General features: G+C 40.8%; 1 protein-coding gene across 1 annotated transcript in view; it reads left to right on the forward strand.

The window, feature by feature from the left end:
* The first annotated feature begins 1,415 nt into the window (after nt 1-1,415).
* Nucleotides 1,416-17,787, forward strand: part of ulk1a (unc-51 like autophagy activating kinase 1a) — a 19,862-nt gene continuing 3,490 nt past the window's right edge. The window contains exons 1-22 of the mRNA XM_083555149.1: nt 1,416-1,934; nt 2,904-2,996; nt 3,088-3,129; nt 4,764-4,796; nt 5,880-5,916; nt 7,786-7,959; nt 8,768-8,841; nt 9,649-9,750; nt 12,334-12,392; nt 12,777-12,859; nt 13,021-13,071; nt 13,786-13,874; nt 13,984-14,107; nt 14,269-14,308; nt 14,568-14,651; nt 15,011-15,097; nt 15,178-15,293; nt 16,106-16,168; nt 16,301-16,380; nt 16,682-16,876; nt 16,919-17,033; nt 17,147-17,272. Of these exons, the coding sequence (XP_083411275.1) occupies nt 1,845-1,934; nt 2,904-2,996; nt 3,088-3,129; nt 4,764-4,796; nt 5,880-5,916; nt 7,786-7,959; nt 8,768-8,841; nt 9,649-9,750; nt 12,334-12,392; nt 12,777-12,859; nt 13,021-13,071; nt 13,786-13,874; nt 13,984-14,107; nt 14,269-14,308; nt 14,568-14,651; nt 15,011-15,097; nt 15,178-15,293; nt 16,106-16,168; nt 16,301-16,380; nt 16,682-16,876; nt 16,919-17,033; nt 17,147-17,272 (1,957 nt within the window). The 5' untranslated portion in view covers nt 1,416-1,844. The remainder of the gene's footprint in view (nt 1,935-2,903; nt 2,997-3,087; nt 3,130-4,763; nt 4,797-5,879; nt 5,917-7,785; nt 7,960-8,767; nt 8,842-9,648; nt 9,751-12,333; nt 12,393-12,776; nt 12,860-13,020; nt 13,072-13,785; nt 13,875-13,983; nt 14,108-14,268; nt 14,309-14,567; nt 14,652-15,010; nt 15,098-15,177; nt 15,294-16,105; nt 16,169-16,300; nt 16,381-16,681; nt 16,877-16,918; nt 17,034-17,146; nt 17,273-17,787) is intronic.

Consider the following 17,787-nt stretch of genomic DNA (forward strand, 5'->3'; position numbering starts at 1 on the left):
TGACAAGGTGAGGGAGGCGAGATTGAGATGGTTTGGACATGTGCAGAGAAGGGACATGAATTATATTGGTAGAAAAATGCTGAAGATGGAGCCACCAGGTAGGAGGAAAAGAGGAAGGCCAAGGAGGAGGTTCATGGATGTGGTGAGGGAAGACATGCAGGTAGTTGGTGTAAAAGAAGCAGATATAGAGGACAGGGTGGTATGGAGACGGATGATCCGCTGTGGCGACCCCTAATGAGAGCAGCCGAAAGAAGAAGAAGAAGAAGTAAGCAGTGTAATTTATTATTAGCATAGACGTGCAGACTGACAATTGCTCCAAGAACCGCCCCGGTTACCATAGCAACGAACCAACCAGAGGAGGTTATTTAACATCGTGTGACGCTCCAACCCTCAAACACAAGATTCACATTGACTTTTCCGCTAATTCAGTTATTGTCTCGTGTAGAAGCATTCAGTCCCAGATGTCTTACTTCAGGTAAAAGTTTTATGTTTTGATTCGCCTCCATGTCTGATTTAAGGCATCCGGTAATTCCACGTGATCATCTCATTTGAGCTTTTATACATATCTTGTGTTTTGTTTTAGCTAGACTTAAATAGCTTGTTAGTCATTTTGTTTTTGACAGGTCCATGCTTTAAAATGGCGTTAAGGCAAACGCTTTAGGACCAGACATGCGCAAAAGAATGGCAACGCGTTTGTTATTGTTTACATTCTTGAAATCAGAAGTAAATGTAATTCGTTACTGTATCTGTGCTTTACTGATGTATTTGGGGAGACTTTTACTGTAACTCCACTTCATTTCAAAGTCAAATATTTTACTTTTTGCTCAAATTAAAAACGTAACTCAAACACGCAGCGAGTCACCAATCAGGGTCGAGCGCGCGCTCTGTTGTGAACTTGTTCTGATCGGCGCTTGGTGTATCTACTGATCACCAACCTACAGTTCAGCATCGGTTCAACATCAAGCAGAACATTTAGAGAGGAATAAATGATGGAGGAAACTCCAGACGCGAACTCACCACAACACACGTGACCCTCATTTACACGAGTCTTATTAAGTAGTTGAAAAGAATCAATCAGTGTTTGACTCATTAATAGACCAGTGTGTTGCGAGTCACATTTGAGTCTTTTCACATAAACTGAGGTGATTAAGTAAAAAGTCTTGTACCAAAAATGATAACAGGATCATTATAGTCATAATAAATCATAGCACTTTGGATACTTGAGTACATTTAAAGGCAAAAACATTTATTTAAGTGAAAGTTTAAAAAAAAACGTTTCTACTTTAACTCAAATACATAGTTTGTGTAATTCGTCCACCGCTTGAAATGATCTATAAAAACTTTCCTGAATTCTTTTGCGCGGATGCGTATCCTGAATAGGGCTTGTATCCTGCATTCTAGCACTTAGTAGGGTGCAAATGAGTTGCTTTTTTTAGCCTATGGAGTACACCAGGGGTAGCAATTTAAGGCTAAATATAGTATGCCGAAACGAAGTGCACAGCGTTTAGGGTGGAGTGGGACGCGGCCGGATTTGAGCAGGTGGGCGAAGCAAGAAAATAAGAAACCGGTTGAGAAACTCATATGCGCACACAGAGAAAGAAAGAGAGATATCTAAAGAGAGAGAGAGAGAATGAGACACAGAGAGACAGAGAGTAGACATTCATATAAACGCAGAACGGTTTTATAACTTGATTGTCACTATTTGTTTTGGTTTGTTTACGTTTTTTCTTATTCGTTCCCCCAAATGTGTAACATGACAAGTGTTTATCATCCTGACAGTTTATTATGAAGACGTCTGGACGAGTTAACTTGGGTTTTTTTGCGTGTTCTGAACTTCTGCCCCGATGGAGAGCGTCGGAAACTTCGAGTTCAACAGGAAAGACCTGGTCGGTCACGGCGCGTTCGCGGTGGTGTTCAAAGGCAGACACAAACAGGTAATAAACACGTTATAACCATCATATACACGCGTTCCTCCCGTGGATCGCGTACAAATACAGCGTCACTCATCTCTGTTTCGGGTGGTCTGATCATACATGATTATACAAATATCAATAATATATATGTACATAATGTGTGTGTTGATTCTCAAGTTTCAATACTTAACAACCTGATCTGCATTAGTGATGGGTCGTTCATGAACGACTCGTTAACGTGACTACAAGAACGAGTCGTCTCAAAGAGTGATCCGTTCATTTTCTACTGGATTAGCAGAGCATCTCCAAATCTTCATAGGTTATGTACAGCAAACCGAATAATTCATCTCATAGGTAATTCTTTTATCACGTGACTCCCATAGACGACATGCAGTGCGTTTACACGGGAAACAGAATTGAGTAGTTCGTCTCACGAGTCCTCTGCTCCGAGTCGTGAGTCCATTTGTCACGTGACTCACACATACGCTTTGAATTTGAACGTGATTGAAGGATCAAAGGAACGAAATGAACGGAACGACTCAAAACTAGATTCTGATGAACGACATTGAAATAACAATTTCACTAGAATGATCTGATCTTACCATCACTACAGTGTAGGTACCTTTGTCTAAACACAGCTCTCATTACAACACGTGACTGGTTCATTTGTATAATATATCTTCTGATGAGGTTTTCTGTAAGGAAATGTACGGATATGGAAGGAGTTTGGAGATGTCAGAACTGAGTTCAGGTGTTATCAGAGGACAAAAACTTCAGGATGCGCTTTTACAGGAAAACACTCATCTTTGTGGTGGTGACCCAGTTCATATCACATCTCCCTATTGTTCAGGATTTTTCTCTAAAAGCACATCCTGGAAATCTTTTTTTTGTTTGTTTTTCTGGAAATCTCAACAGAAGTTAGTTTTTGTGAATGTTAGAGTATAATGGTGAAAAAAAAACCAACTCCTGAGACATTTTTCTGTTAAACAGAGACATGAGATTGAAGTTGCTGTGAAGTGCATAAATAAGAAGAATTTGGCCATGTCGCAGTCGTTCCCGGGAAAAGAGATAAAAATATTAAAGGTGGGTATAATGTAGCGTCCTTACTACCTTACTATAAGTCAGTTGCCAGATCTCGATTTAACCCTGACTTGTCTTTGTGTCTGTCTTCTAGGAACTGAAACATGAAAACATCGTCGGTTTGCTGGATTTTCAGGTACGTGAAGGTTGAAAAGTTGAGAAAAGGCAAGTTCGGGTTTATGACGGGGTTTGAAGCAGAATCGGTTTTTCAGTCTTTAAATGGTGCAATTAGGCAGCTGTGTGAGGCAGTGTGTGTCACCTGTGGCCTGTTTTGTGATACTCCCCCGGCCCTTTGTATTATGGTCTCTGGATGATGTGCGTACGGAACAGGAGGAGAAGGAAAGAGAAGTGTCGATTTCACGGCAGGTGGTTGACAGAAATTTCCTCTCGATTCTCCGAGTTGTCGCTCTTCAATATAAGGTTTGAACTGAAGAGCAGGTTTGATAGTAGACACCTTTTAATTAGCTAATTGATCTCATTCCAGTGGCCTACATTAGCAAGAAGGGTAGTTATTAGTGAGCAGGGTGTGTGTCGGAGGGTAAACTGACTCTCCCAGCTGAGAGACAGCACTCCACACTGTACACACACACACCCTGTACTGCCTGCCGTCCAGAACAATGGGTGTATTAAAAAAGCCTGAGCCGTAGTCAGCTCTCTGGAGGAGCTCCATTCCTCTAATGAAGACTGATTAGACTTCACCCCTGAATGAGCTCGTGCCATGCTGCCACTGATAGTAGAGTCTTAGAGATTACAGCTAAAACAATTCTAATTACATCATTCATAAGAATAAACTCGAGCAAGTGTATAATCTATAACTGTTACATATGAAGTTGTTTATGCAGGTCGGATTGCACAGAGCTTATTATACTTTAAATCAAATTTCTCATTAAATCAGGTACAACACACACAGTAAACACAAGAGATTTTCTACAGGATTTCTGGTTCTTGTCAGTTTTTTTCATGCTGGCATGGTGCAAAACCCAAATCGTTCAGCTGGATGGAGGTATTGCAAAACGAGTCATTTGCTCAGAAAGAGAGCAGGGGCAGCACAAAAACACAAACACGAATTTGACCATTCGGATTTTTCAGTTACGAACAGAATGAGTAGCAGGTGCATCAACCCTTAACGCCGAAAAAGCTCCTGCGGCTGCATTCATGCCCCTGTTTTCTAAAGTGGTTAAACCACTTCAAAACACTACATCCTTAACCACATGTTCGTATTCACCCTCGGTTCGAGATGCCTCATCTGACAGCAGGCAATACGACACCTTGCGCTTGGGCTGGATTGCTTCCAGAAGTGTACATAACATTTCTTTTACCGCAACGGTGAGGTTAAATCCGAGAATCAGCTTTAATTCAAGGGCATTTGCTTAACAAGCTGGCAGTCTGAAACGCCAGTTGTATACCAGTTAGAATCGCCTCCTGCCTTATTGGAGTTCAGCCAGCGCACAGCACTGTGGCAGCTGTTGTGTAATAACTGGGCCAAAATAACAGCCATAGACTCAGTATTTTACCCTCAGCACTGCACAAATTAGCTACTGTTGGGTTTTCTACAATCAAGATCATAAACTAGTCTTTTACACTATCGCTTCTGTAGAAGCAGCCAACACATGGACATGTATGTGTTTGTCTGATATGAGGATTTAACCTTTCTGGAAGAAGTCCCCAAAATCAGCGTTGTGTAACAATCAGAGATAAAGCTGTAACACTCAAGGGGACATGTTTGATTTCAGCTAATACTCTTCCTCTGTGTTCTTTTTTGTCACCCAGGAGATCTCTGGTTGTGTCTACCTCGTCATGGAGGTAAGTAAATGCCTTTATTAGAACTGTAACTGTCCAGAACTACGTAAATATGTACACTTATGATGTAGGGTACCGTAGGCCACATTCGTTACTGGAATATCATTGACATATACGAGGTGGTCTCAGAAAGTTTTGAGACTAATGGTGCTAAATGGTGCTATTCTGATCACATGCGATACACTAAAGTTGCAAAATTCCAGTATAATAACTGGTAACGGGACTATTCGGGCTATAAATGGAAATAAACGAGGAATTTACAAAAACGCAGGTTAGTCAATAAAAATGTAGTTGAAAAAAAATGGCCCCCTAAATGCACCGTGCATTCGTCCGTAACACAAAGTGTTCACGTAAATTACATAAAAATGACACGTTACTGTTTATAACTTCCGTGTGCTGTGTGTAAGCTGTCGCGCATCAAAATTATACTAACAGTTAAATCCGAAAATGTAATTAAAAAGAAAAAATCTGTGTTAGTTTGCATGCGTATCAGCTCATGACCAAACAACATGTTTCCCAAAATTTCTAATTATGTCCCATACATTCACATACATTTCCCTAAATTCCTTTCCAATTTGGGATTTTTTCCCAAAAATTGGGATTAATTCCAAAAATAGCATGCAGTCATTCAAACCAGAAATAGAGCATGAAAATGTTGAAACTATCCGGCAACTTGTGCATGATGATCGACGTTGAGCGAGCCACCTGACCTCACTTACGCACCCACACTACTACTCACCAGATTTGGCTCTTGCAGGACTTCACGCTCTACCTAACTGGGAATAAACCAATACACCGAATATCATCTGCTCGGTTATAATGCTTTAGTAGGCATACATTAATAACACCAACAAAGCTCGGCAGGGTGCAGTATCATACTACTGTATGATTCCGTCTAATAAAATGTCAAGCGACCCAATAAATCTGCAGCTCGGTGTAAGTAGGTACATCGTCGTTATAGGGTGATCGATGGACTGCTGAAGTGATCTCCAGGTCACATTTATAACCACATACAGCTCTTAAACAACTACGAAGTCCTTGCCGTGGTGCTAAAGTGTGTTGTTTTCTGCTTTTCTGTCTCTACAGTACTGCAATGGTGGAGATCTGGCTGAGTTTCTGCACTGTAAGTAAACCAGACACTGACTACTGTAAGCCATGTCACAATATTCAACATAGCAGGAATCCAAATACAAAATGTTGCCTAGTGGTTGAAGCGTTAGACTTTGTATCCAGAGGTTGTGGGTTTGAGTCCCAGCCATACCAGGCTGCAACTCTTGGGCCTTTGAGCATGGACGATCCCAAACCCAGCTGCAAAAGAAGGACAAAATTGCTACGGAAATGTCAAGTAAGCCATCAGGCTCTTGCTGCCCAATGCGTCTCATAGTGCAGGAAGAATAAACCTTGATTTATGTTCAAATAACGTATATGACAAAAATCCCTTATAGTCTAAATAATGTTTTTGTGTTGTTCTTCTACAAATACACACTGTGCAGGAAGTGCAGTGATGGGCTGTTGAGAACATGATCTAAATATATTACAGTCTTTAAACCTTTCCACTCAAACAGAACCCCATGAACCCCAAGGACCCAAAACGTTTCTATTAGTTTCTCATTGATTCCTGGATTGTCAGTAATACATACCATATAATATGCTTTCAGATATTCATGAATATCTGAGAAGCGCTCCAGGATTTTAATGATTTAGTGTAGTTAGAAGGAGCATTGAAGAGATATTCACACATATACACCCTCACCCTGAAGTTATTCCAAAAATAACATGCAGTCATTCAAACCAGAAATAGAGCATCATTGCAAACTCCTAAAGATAAACATAGCATGCTCTGTCAAGCTCCGAGCTCTGTGTTCCATCTAATCTAAAGGTTCCAGGCTATATTTACTGTGTGTGTGTGTGTGTGTGTGTGTGTGTGTGTGTGTGTGTGTGTGTGTGTGTGTGTGTGTGTGTGTGTGTGCTGTATCAGCCCCCGCCTCGGACCTGACCTGATTACAGACCTGTCAGAGTTTTCCGAGGAAGCTGTAAAAGCCCCTCCTTAGCCTTTCTCACCTTGTTTTTTCTTGTGTCATGGCTGTGTTCCCAGCCTGGTGAAACGCAGTCGAAACCCTGACCTCATCCACCTGTCAGTTTCTGCTTTCCTGTGGTGGAAAAACACTGGGGCTAAAAATACCCCTTCCAACACAGGACTGGGTGTAAACGGGGTGGTAACAGTGCTGGACTTTTCAACAGTGCTGGACTAAAAGCATCATGTTAGTTTATACGTCTACACATAAACCGTATCGACAAAAGTATTGGGACACCTGACTCTCCAGCAACGCGTGGTTCTTCCTCAAACTGTTGCCGAAACACAATTGTACACGATGTCTTTGGATGCTGAGCATGAAATGTTTTCCCTCATTAGAACTAGGAGACTTAAAAACCAGCTTCATGAAGATGGGTTGGCGTGGAAGATCTCCTGCTATAGAGCTCTGACCCCGACCCTATTAAACACTGAATTAGAACACTGATTGCACCCCAGGCCTCCTCATCCTTTCTACATCAGTACATAATCTTGTTGCTGAATGAGCAGAAATCTCCACAAGCACACTCCAAATTCTAGTGGAACATCTTCCCAATAGAGTGGTAGTTATTATAGGAGTACATCGGGACTAAATGTGAAATGGGATGTTTAAAAAACACATACCGGTACTAAATTTATGCTAAGGTGTCCATATACGGTGTATAGTGTTGGTACAGAGATCTTTAGGCTTTAAAAAGTCAGATATTTGATGTAATCATCTCTGGGTCCTGTTGGACACTTTGAATCAGGAAATCTGAATCTCTTGATGTTCCTCATCATCATAATCATTACTCTCAGCTACGCCAAATTCCAGATTTATTTTCACCATATATTGTATCCCAGTTTAAATTCAGCTCTATTGTTTCCCCTTGTTCTTTTTTGTTTCTTTCTCACTCACCATAACCCCCCTGTTCTTTCCAGCCAAAGGCTGTCTGAGTGAGGACACCATCCGGAGCATCGTGAAACAGATAGCGGGTGCTCTGAGCGTCCTGCGGAACAAAGGCATCGTCCACAGGGACCTGAAGCCGCAGAACATCCTCTTGTCCCACAGCGCAGGGCGTAGAGTCAGCCCCAACAACATCTGCATCAAACTGGGTCAGACATCAAACTAACTCTAAATAAATATACTGTATATGTTTCTTATATATATATATATATATATATATATATATATATATATATATATATATATATATAAACGATATCTAGGAATAATTATATTCTATTATTTAATCCTGGACGTTAAAAAATCGCGTTTTCTTTTTTTTTTTTTTTTTATGGTTCTGGTTTTAGAAAACTATTAAGAAATTTAGAAGCTCTGTAGTGGATGGGATGTTGAAGAAGCTGATCAGACCTCAGTTATTATTATATACTTTATTATAAGTCCATACAGGCCACTGAGTGTGTATGTACAGTGTACACTATAGTGCTCCGGTTCTGACAGGCGTGTGTGTGTGTGTGTGTGTGTTGTTGTTGTTTTGACTGCTGCAGCGTGTGTTTCCTCGATGGCTCTTAACCGCCACATCGCTCTGTTTGTTCTCGAGGGCCGTGTTGTTGTTTTTACGAGCAGCTCATAGCTTTAGAGCACAGAGATTTCACTCTGCGTTCCCTTTCTCAAAAAAACTAACCCGCTGTCTTATTATACACACGTGTCTGATTTCATCACGGGTCAGGGCCGGGGGGATTAGGAACGAGCGATTTACACTCCTGCTCTGTCCGTTTTATTTCATGTTTCTGTGGCGTTTTTAGTTCCTGGTCAGGAAAGCCAGGAATAATCAATGATTTAATTGATTCTGTTTTTGCTGTTGGCTCTATTTTATTTACTGTCTTTAATTGTCTCTTTCTAACTCTCTCTCTCTCTCTCTCTTTCTCTCTCTTTCTCTCTCTTTCTCTATGTGTTCAGCTGATTTCGGCTTTGCAAGATACCTGTGGGGAAACATGATGGCTGCAACACTGTGTGGTTCTCCCATGTACATGGTGAGTCTTTTATAACACTGAAGTACACTGATGATCTCTTCATCATGGCACCTGTTAGTGGGTGGAGATATTTATTAGGCAGCGAGTGAACATTTCGTCCTCACAGTTGACATGTTAGAAGCAGGAACAATGGGCGAGCGTAAGGATTTGACAAAATGTGACGTCTAGACGTCTGGGTCAGAGCATCTCCACAATTGCAGCTCTTGTATGATGTTTCCTGGTCTGCAGTGGTCAGTGTTTATCAAAAGTGCTCCAGGGAAGGAACAGTGGTGAACCGGCGACAGCGTCATGGGCGGATGAGGCTCATTGATGCACGTAGGGATTATTCTTGATTGGTGTATATATGTGTATATTTACAGTGTCTCACAAAAGTGAGTGCACCCCTCATTTCAGCAACCATTTTAGTATAATCTTCTCTAGGGACAATACTATAGAAATATAGGATTCTTTAGTGTTTTATGTCCAGCTTTAAGAATTTCTCTTAAAAGGAGAAAATCCTGACAATTCCACATATTTATACATAACCAAGCAGGCATTTTATTTAAAATTGTTTTAAAAAATTGTTGTTGATTACAAAAGTTAATAATAATAAACTGCGTTAATAAAAAAACAAGCAATTTTCCGTTTTGCATTTTTTTCCCTGTGACGTAACCGAGCTACGTACAGAACCATGAATTTGTGTACCGTTACACCCCTAGAGACATATATATATATATATATACACACACACACACACACACACACACACACACACACACACACACACACTTCTGAATTCATGATTTGCGATTTGCTTGTATTTGACAGGCTCCAGAAGTTATCATGTCACACACTTACAACGCCAAAGCCGATCTGTGGAGCGTGGGCACCATCGTCTTCCAGTGTCTGACTGGCAAAGCTCCATTTCAGGTACAAAACACACCCAAAATATCATCATTCTGATTATTGATAATAATCATTTTCCACATACGTATTGTCTTCACATGGTTAAGAGGTTATGGGTCTCGCTGTAGGAATTGCGGGTAATTTAATGACCAAAACAAGAGTAACTTAGTGACAGGGACCAAAATAAATGGACAAAAAACTAATTTAAAATACCAGCATATAAATGAGAAATAAGACTCGGGGACATTCTTTTATAAATTGTGCGATGCAGAATCAAGTATAAGTATAAATAATTTAATAATAAATAATAATTAGACAGTACATAAATACAGTAAAACAGGGGTTTTTTTATGTTTTATTACATGTATTTGTACTTTGTGCCCAATTTCAGAGTAAACATTGTCTTTTATTCGACACATTTTACAAGTTTCCGCCCACAAACCAGGGGGATGCAAACTTTTGCACTCAACTATATACTTTTTTATGTGTGTTTGCAGTAATGAAAGCCTTTGCTTTATTTCACGTCAGTGTAAGTTAGTGTGAAATTTCTCACGCGCATAGGATACGTGAAGACGTCAGAAGTCATAAAAAATAAAAATAAATAAATAAAAAAAAAGCTCAGTGGAATATTTTTAATCCTGTATCAGGTTTGACTTGCTGATGTATTCACACAGCAGAGTGGAATGTGGTTGTGATACTATTTCGTAATCATCTGGTAAACATAAACACGTGTCCACACACACACACACACACACACATTTATGTCACTGTGTCAACAGGAGAGTCCTATTAGCTCTAATACACGTTCATTCCTTAAACAGCTTTGTTCCTTTGTGAGTGCGTAATAAACACTTGATTAAATGTGACCTGGTAATTCAGTGCATCTGAATCTCTTCTGATGATTGACAGGCTTTGGGTTTGTTTGTTTATTTACGAAGATATGACGTAGGGTGTTACATTCATGTCATCTACATTCCTGGCGATCATCCAGAGCGACTTCTATTTGATCTCATTCATACAACTGAGTAGTTGTTTAGGATTAAGGGCCTTGCACAGGGGCCCAGGATCAGCAGCTTGGTGTGGCTGAGATTTTAACTCACAACCCATTCTTCTGGGAAGATGCTCAGCGTTCACATTTCATCCATGTCCAATAGGGTTGAAGCTCTATAGCAGGAGATCTTTCACTCCAACCCATGCAAGGCATATCTTCACCGAGCCGGTTTAATGAATTTACTTTTTTTATATGACAGTAAGTGTTTTAATTAGAGAAATCTCTCACATGATCTTGAAAGCTCCCCTCGCTAAGCCCTCGCTCCGAATGGTTCCTTAACTACCGAAACCGTTTGTGCACTTTCCACCGGTTCTTCACCTCCCGTCAGCTGAGTGCCTCCACGCTGCAGGAATATAAATATAAACAGACACACAGCGGGGTCATTGGGGGTCGTGTACGGGCTCGTGTTGCAGCTTTCACAGTAACGCGCCTCCCATAAATCTGTTTACATTCAGGATGTTGATTCAACTCACGTGATTTACTCACCGAACACAAGCATAGGATACATTTATAACCGGTCTTGAAGTCTATAATTCAGTAATAAAAGCCAGATTATTGGGGAAGGGAGAAACGTCAATGCAGACGTGATGACAGTTCCCAGGAGTTCCAGAGGTTCTCAGCAATACACACGAGAAAGGGGACATTTCTTATAATAGCTGACGTCACTCTAGAGATCAGTGTTCTGATCTTTTTGCAAGTGTTTTTTTTATTTATTTTTTTATATAATTAGAAATCCATCAGATTTAAAATGTGTAAATCTTTCGTGGAAGATTGGGAGAGAAATGTGTGAAGTTATAAAAATGTTTTTTAGTATATTCAAATGATGTATATAAATAAAAATGTATATTTGTGATAATGTACAAAAACGGCACAAGAATGAACATATAAATGACATTCAGATCAGCGTTTTGGTTCCGAATATAAAAACACAAGTGACATGAATAAACCCGAAACACCCCATTCAGCCGTGATCGTAAGTGGGCGGAGCTTATCGGCTTATTGTCTGTAGAAACGAACATTCTGTGAAATATTTCTGTTTATTAATATTATAGGGTGAAAGAAGGGATGCAGTTTATCCCGAAAAGAAATAAAAATAATATCAACATTGATCAACATGACCAAAAACTTATTCTCTCTATCTGTCTTTCTCTCTATCTGTCTTTTCTCCTCTCTGTCTATTTCTCTGTTCTCTCTTTTTCTTGGTTTGCCTCTATCTACCTTTTTCTTTCTTTCTTTCCTTCTTTCTTTCCTTCTTTCTTTCTTTCTTTCTGACTGGGTCTTGCTTGCTATGTTTCTCTTTCTTTGTCTATATCTCCCTCTTTTCCTCTCTTTCTCTGTCTGTCTGCACTTCCACTTTCCTTCTTTTTTCTCTCTCTTTTCCTCTTTCTTTCTTTCTTTCTTTCTTTCTTTCTTTCTTTCTTTCTTTCTTTCTTGCTTTCTTTCTTTCTGTCTTTCTTTCTCTGACTGTCTTACACTCGGTCTCTCTCTCTCCCTTCCTCTCTCTCTCTCTCCCTCCCTCTCTCTCTCTCTCTCTCTCTCCCCCTCCCTCTCTCTAGGCGAGTTCTCCTCAGGAGCTGCGATTGTTCTACGAAAGAAACCAGAAACTCAATCCAAAGTGAGTGACCTGCGCTGAATTTCCACGTAGTTCTCCTCCATGACACTCTGCGTTCAGGTTTATTTAAAGCTTCGCTCCTGACTCACATTAAATCCACACTGAACACGATCAGCACAAGTTTTAATCACAGGAGCAAACATGGAAAAGCTCGAAACTCTACAGCCTGAACATGTTCAGTGTCTTCAGCCATTAGTTTTCACACGCTAGTTTTGTTTAGCACAGCAGTGAGTTCAATCAGTGAATCGACCTTCACTCCGTCCCTCCATTTCATTTCCTCGCCGTGTTTATTTGTCTCGAACGATGGCAACGTTCGCTGCTGCTCTAAAAATAACTCCCAAACAAATGCACCTTCATCTCCACTCTAACAGCACGTTCTTTTCCCAGAATCCCACGGGAAACCTCCAGCCATCTCAGGCATCTACTGCTCGGCCTGCTGCAGAGGAACCACAGAGGCCGCATGAACTTCGGTCAGTACGCAAATGTGCACCTGTGCACACACCCGCACACACACACACACACACACACACACACACACACACACACACACACACACACACACACACAGGCATGGTGTATAAGGTACAGTTCAAATAAAAACACAGTAAAATTTCGTTCTTTTGTTTTTCAGATGAGTTTTTTCATCATCCTTTTATGGAAGCAAGTCCTGTCCTGAGAAAATGTAAGCTTTCAACATCCAACATGTGCGACGTGAATTACTGTTTACTCTCTTTTTCTCTGTCCTTCTCTGTCTCTCTCTGTCCTTCACTTGCTCATCCTCTCATTTTCTGTCTCACTCTCTGTATCTGTCTGTCTCTTGCTTTCTCTCCTTTCCTTTCTCTCTCTGACTGTCCTTCTCTTGATCATCCTCTTTTTCTCTGTCTTTCTCTCTGTCAGACGCTGTCAGTCTATTGCTCATCCTCTTTTTCTCCATCGTTCTCTCTCTTTCTTCATCTGTCTGTCTCTCTTTCTTTGTCTGACTGTCATTTTCTTTCTCATCCTCTCTCTCTCTCTCTCTCTCTCTCTCTCTCTCTCTCTCTCTCTCTCTTTCTCGCTCTCTCTTGTTCTCTTACTCTCTGACACTTTCATTCTCTCGCTTTGTCTTTTTCTCATACTATCTTTCTCTTTCTCTCTTTTTCTCGGTCTGACTCTGCCCACCCTCTTTTTTTTCTCGCTCTCTGTCTGATTATTTTCTCTGTCTTTCTTTCTCTCTCTCTCCATCTGTCTGTCTCTCTCTTTTTCTGTTTCCTTCTCTCTCTGACTGCTCATCCTCTCTTTTTTTTTTCATCTTTCTCTCTATCTCTATCTGTCTCTTTCTTTCTTTCTCTTTTTGTCTGACTCTGCCATTCTCATGCTCATCCTCTCTATTCTCTCTCTCTCTCGCTCTCTCGCTCAGCTTCTCCAATGCTTATGCCATCATACGCCAGCTCAGGATCTGGAAGCTCCAGCAGTGGCTCTTCAACCTCCAACCTCACGCCAACACAGGTACCACAAACACACACACACACACACACACACACGCACATATTTTCATTACAATTACACACAGCAGGATGTTTTTTTTATTCATTTTTTATTTATTATTTAATCCTAGTCGGATACTGAAACCCAAAGGCCACACCCCTTGGTCAAAGCCACACCCCCTGTTTGCTCCCAGCTGAAGAATTCCTCTTCCTCAGAGGCAGATGACTTTGTCATGGTTCTCATGCAGTCCTCCAGTAAGCATGTCACACCCCAGTCCTGCTGCAGCACCACACCCATTCAATACTTACTGAATCATTACGCAGGATTTCGACATCTCATGAGATTTATTATTGTACTGTACACGTGTGTTTGTGTGTGTCAGCAGCTAAAAAGTTTCATGTTTTGACCTTTTTAGATGAAACGGCGGACAATCAGGAAATGGGGACTCAGAGTGGGTAAGTGGAGAAAGTTTATGTCTCTTAATTTCTGTAGTTTAGGAGAAATGAAACGTAAAAAAAAAAAGGTGGAACATCATTTATTCCTCTTCAAATGTTCTGCTTGCTGTTGAACTGATGCTAAACTGTATGTTGGTGATTAGTAAATACACCAAGCGCCAAGGGATGCTGTTGTTCAGCAAACTTTATTTCCTGAAATGAACTAGAACCACGTTTTTGAATTTCTGAATGTGTGTGCTGATGTTTGTCACTTTTCCAGGTGTTTTTTGTTAAGTCCAGATAACTTTGTGGTTGAAACACCTCCACCCTCACCCTCACCCCGTACATCTCCAAGCTCTCCCAGGTAACTGTTTTTCTCTGTGTCTCTGTGTGTGTGTGTGTGTGTGTGTGTGTGTGTGTGTGTGTGTGTGTGTGTGTGTGTGTGTGCATGCTTAATAATAGCTGGAAGGATAATGTGTGTCAGAGAACGTTTAATTGCTTTGTGTTCTTCACGGATGATTGAGAAACAAATGCTGTTTTCTCATTCACATTCTGTCAACCATTATTCACAATCCTGATCACCCTCTCTCCCTTCTATCTATCTATCTATCTATCTATCTATCTATCTATCTATCTATCTATCTATCTATCTATCTATCTATCTATCTATCTATCTATCTATCTATCTATCTATCTCATTTCTCTCTCTTTCTGCTGTGGTAGTAATTATGGACAATCCACGCCTGTTCCTGTGCCTACACAAATCTACAACTACCAAAGAATGGAACAGAATCTACAGGGAGGGTCAAGGTCAGCTGACTAGCATTCATAACACACACACACACAAACACACACACGCACGTGTTTTACTTTCTTGGCTTAATTTTCAGGACTGCAGTACCCACAAGTCATTACTGCACAAGTGGTTCCCCCAGAGGATCTTTTAGTCCGTCTCATTACCGACTGCTTACAGGAGGGTCCAGACCTCACCAACTGTCTCCCAAAGGTACACACTGATAAAGAATTCATACCCAGAATATCCATATCCTTTTAATTTATTTCCAATACCAATGTCAGAGCTCTGAGTATTCAGCAATACTGATCTGGATCAGATTTTTCTTTAATAATAATACAAATAAAAATAAAGAACTGTAGAAGACGAGTGTGGGATTGTATTTACTTTTTTATTGGTCATGATGGTGTTTACAGGGAGGGAAGGAATGGGACAAGCATAGTGCTTTTGAAAGCATAAAAGGCTAGATAGATAGATAGATAGATAGATAGATAGATAGATAGATAGATAGATAGATAGATAGATAGATAGATAGACAGACAGACAGACAGACAGACAGACAGACAGACAGACAGACAGACAGACAGACAGACAGACAGACAGACAGACAGTCTGAAGTCACTTCCGATGAGCCGCAGTCCAGACGGAATTGCATGCTCCTGAAGTATGAAATGGTTGCCATGTTGGTTTCTTTCACCTTCCGGAACCTTCCCTTATCCAAAACAACTGCAAACCATAACACCTCCACCTCTTTGTGTGAGTGTGGGGGTGAGGCCATCTGATCACATCTTTCCTGTTCTCCGTCTTACACGTTCTCGGAGCGAGACAAAAATATCACATTTGGACGCCACAGAACTTCCTTTTATTCAATTACTGCCCAATTCTTGTGTGCTTTTGCCTTTTACCAAGTTTGTTGCATAGAAACAAAAGGGAGCATGTATGTGTCCCAGAAACCATAAGAATGCCAAACTTTTGACAGGCTCTGTATAAACGTTTAGTTACAATTTTTTTGTGCTGTCCTTCAGTTGGAACGATTCCGGAGACCCCTGACCCATCAGAGCCGCAGTGTAGCAGGACAGGAATGCAGGGTAAGTGAGGGCTGATCTTTATATCTCTTTATTCCACACACACACACACTCTGAAATTAGCAGAAATATTTGGTAATGTTTCGCACATCCGAGACAGGTCTGTTTGTCTTGCACTACCTGTTTTTTTTTCAGATGTGCACGTTCCCAGTGCCACGGTGGCAGTTCCGACACCTAGGAGCCACCAGCGCAGTTCAGACACAATAGTAAACATGGTAAGTTCACTCTTCCATGCACCATTCAAACACGGCCTATGCGAAGGAGACGTGGCCTGTCTGTCTGCCTGTCTGTCTCAAGAAGGGGGAGAACTGAATTATTAAAGCAAATTAGGACTAAATGTGGAATGCGATGCTCAAAAATCACACCCCTATACTTATGACCAGGTGTCCGCAAACTTTTGGATTGGCAATAAACTGTACTTCTCATTAGGGGCTCTGCCTTTGCTTATGTCATAACAGTAAGATAAAAAATATTGCTCTAAAATAAAGAGGTCTGACCTCAATCTGTGTTGCTCAGTGGAAGCTGAACAGACGAGCCAGCCTTCCCAGCACCCTGAGCCCCACCAGGGCCATGGATAACCTCCAGGAACCCTGTGTGACCCCCACCAGTGCAGTGCTGAGTAGAAGCTCTGTCAAAAGGTGCTTCTCAAAAAAACTGTATGTGCTTCATGTTCTATTCAGCCTTAATACAAGTTTAAATAGCCATCCTTTATAACAGCTTTATAAACAGAAGGTGATTTTTTTATTTTTTTGCATGTCCAGTAGCGTGGGCCGGCTGTCCGATATAGTGCTGAAGGCTGTGTTTGGATCTCAGCTGGACAGGGGCAGCTATGAGGGTCTGAATACAGAAAGATCTATGGACACTACAGGTAGATCACTTTATTAACACACTTAAACTCTAGCATGCTTATCTTCAAAAATATCGACAAATGTACTGACTGATACAAGAACGTACTTATCTCTTCATTCTTTGCTCTTCCAGCGCCCCCTGGTGGAATTGTTTGTGTAGAGAAAGGCTCAGGAAACCCCGGTCGTGTCCTCTTCACTGTAGGCACCCCTCCCGACAGACACACTCCTCCAATGTATGCCATACGCATGCACGCCTCGGGTGAGCAGATGTGAAAATTCTTAACTCTGAACACTGTCAGGAGTTTGGCAGGGGAGTGCGTCAGTAATAATAGTCCGTGGGGAAACACAGTACTCTGGTGTCGTTTAATGGATTTAAATAATTGGCCTCTATGCTTTTGCGTATTCGAATTACTCGAGGAATCGTTTCAGCACTATTCGCAAATATGATCATGTAAGTTAAACAAAGTGGAAGATACACGACCATCTCAGTCTGAACTTGGTATGGAAACGTGGATCCGAGATCTTATACGAGTTTTAAACATCGCAAGAAGAGACTGTGGGTCCCAATAATTTTGAAAACAGTAGAAAGAAAAGGAAAAAGTTTATTTTTTAAAATACTGTTATAAGAGTAAGATATAGAATTCTGTTTTAATATTAATATACACTTATCAGGCATAACATTATGACATTATAACATTATGACCAGTGAGTAAATCTGTTAGTGGGTGCATTTATTTTGCCCTCAAAGTTGACGTGTTAAAAGCAGGAAAAATG

Source organism: Silurus aristotelis (genome assembly GCF_946808225.1).
Source record: "Silurus aristotelis genome assembly, chromosome: 11".
NCBI classification, from domain to species: domain Eukaryota; kingdom Metazoa; phylum Chordata; class Actinopteri; order Siluriformes; family Siluridae; genus Silurus; species Silurus aristotelis.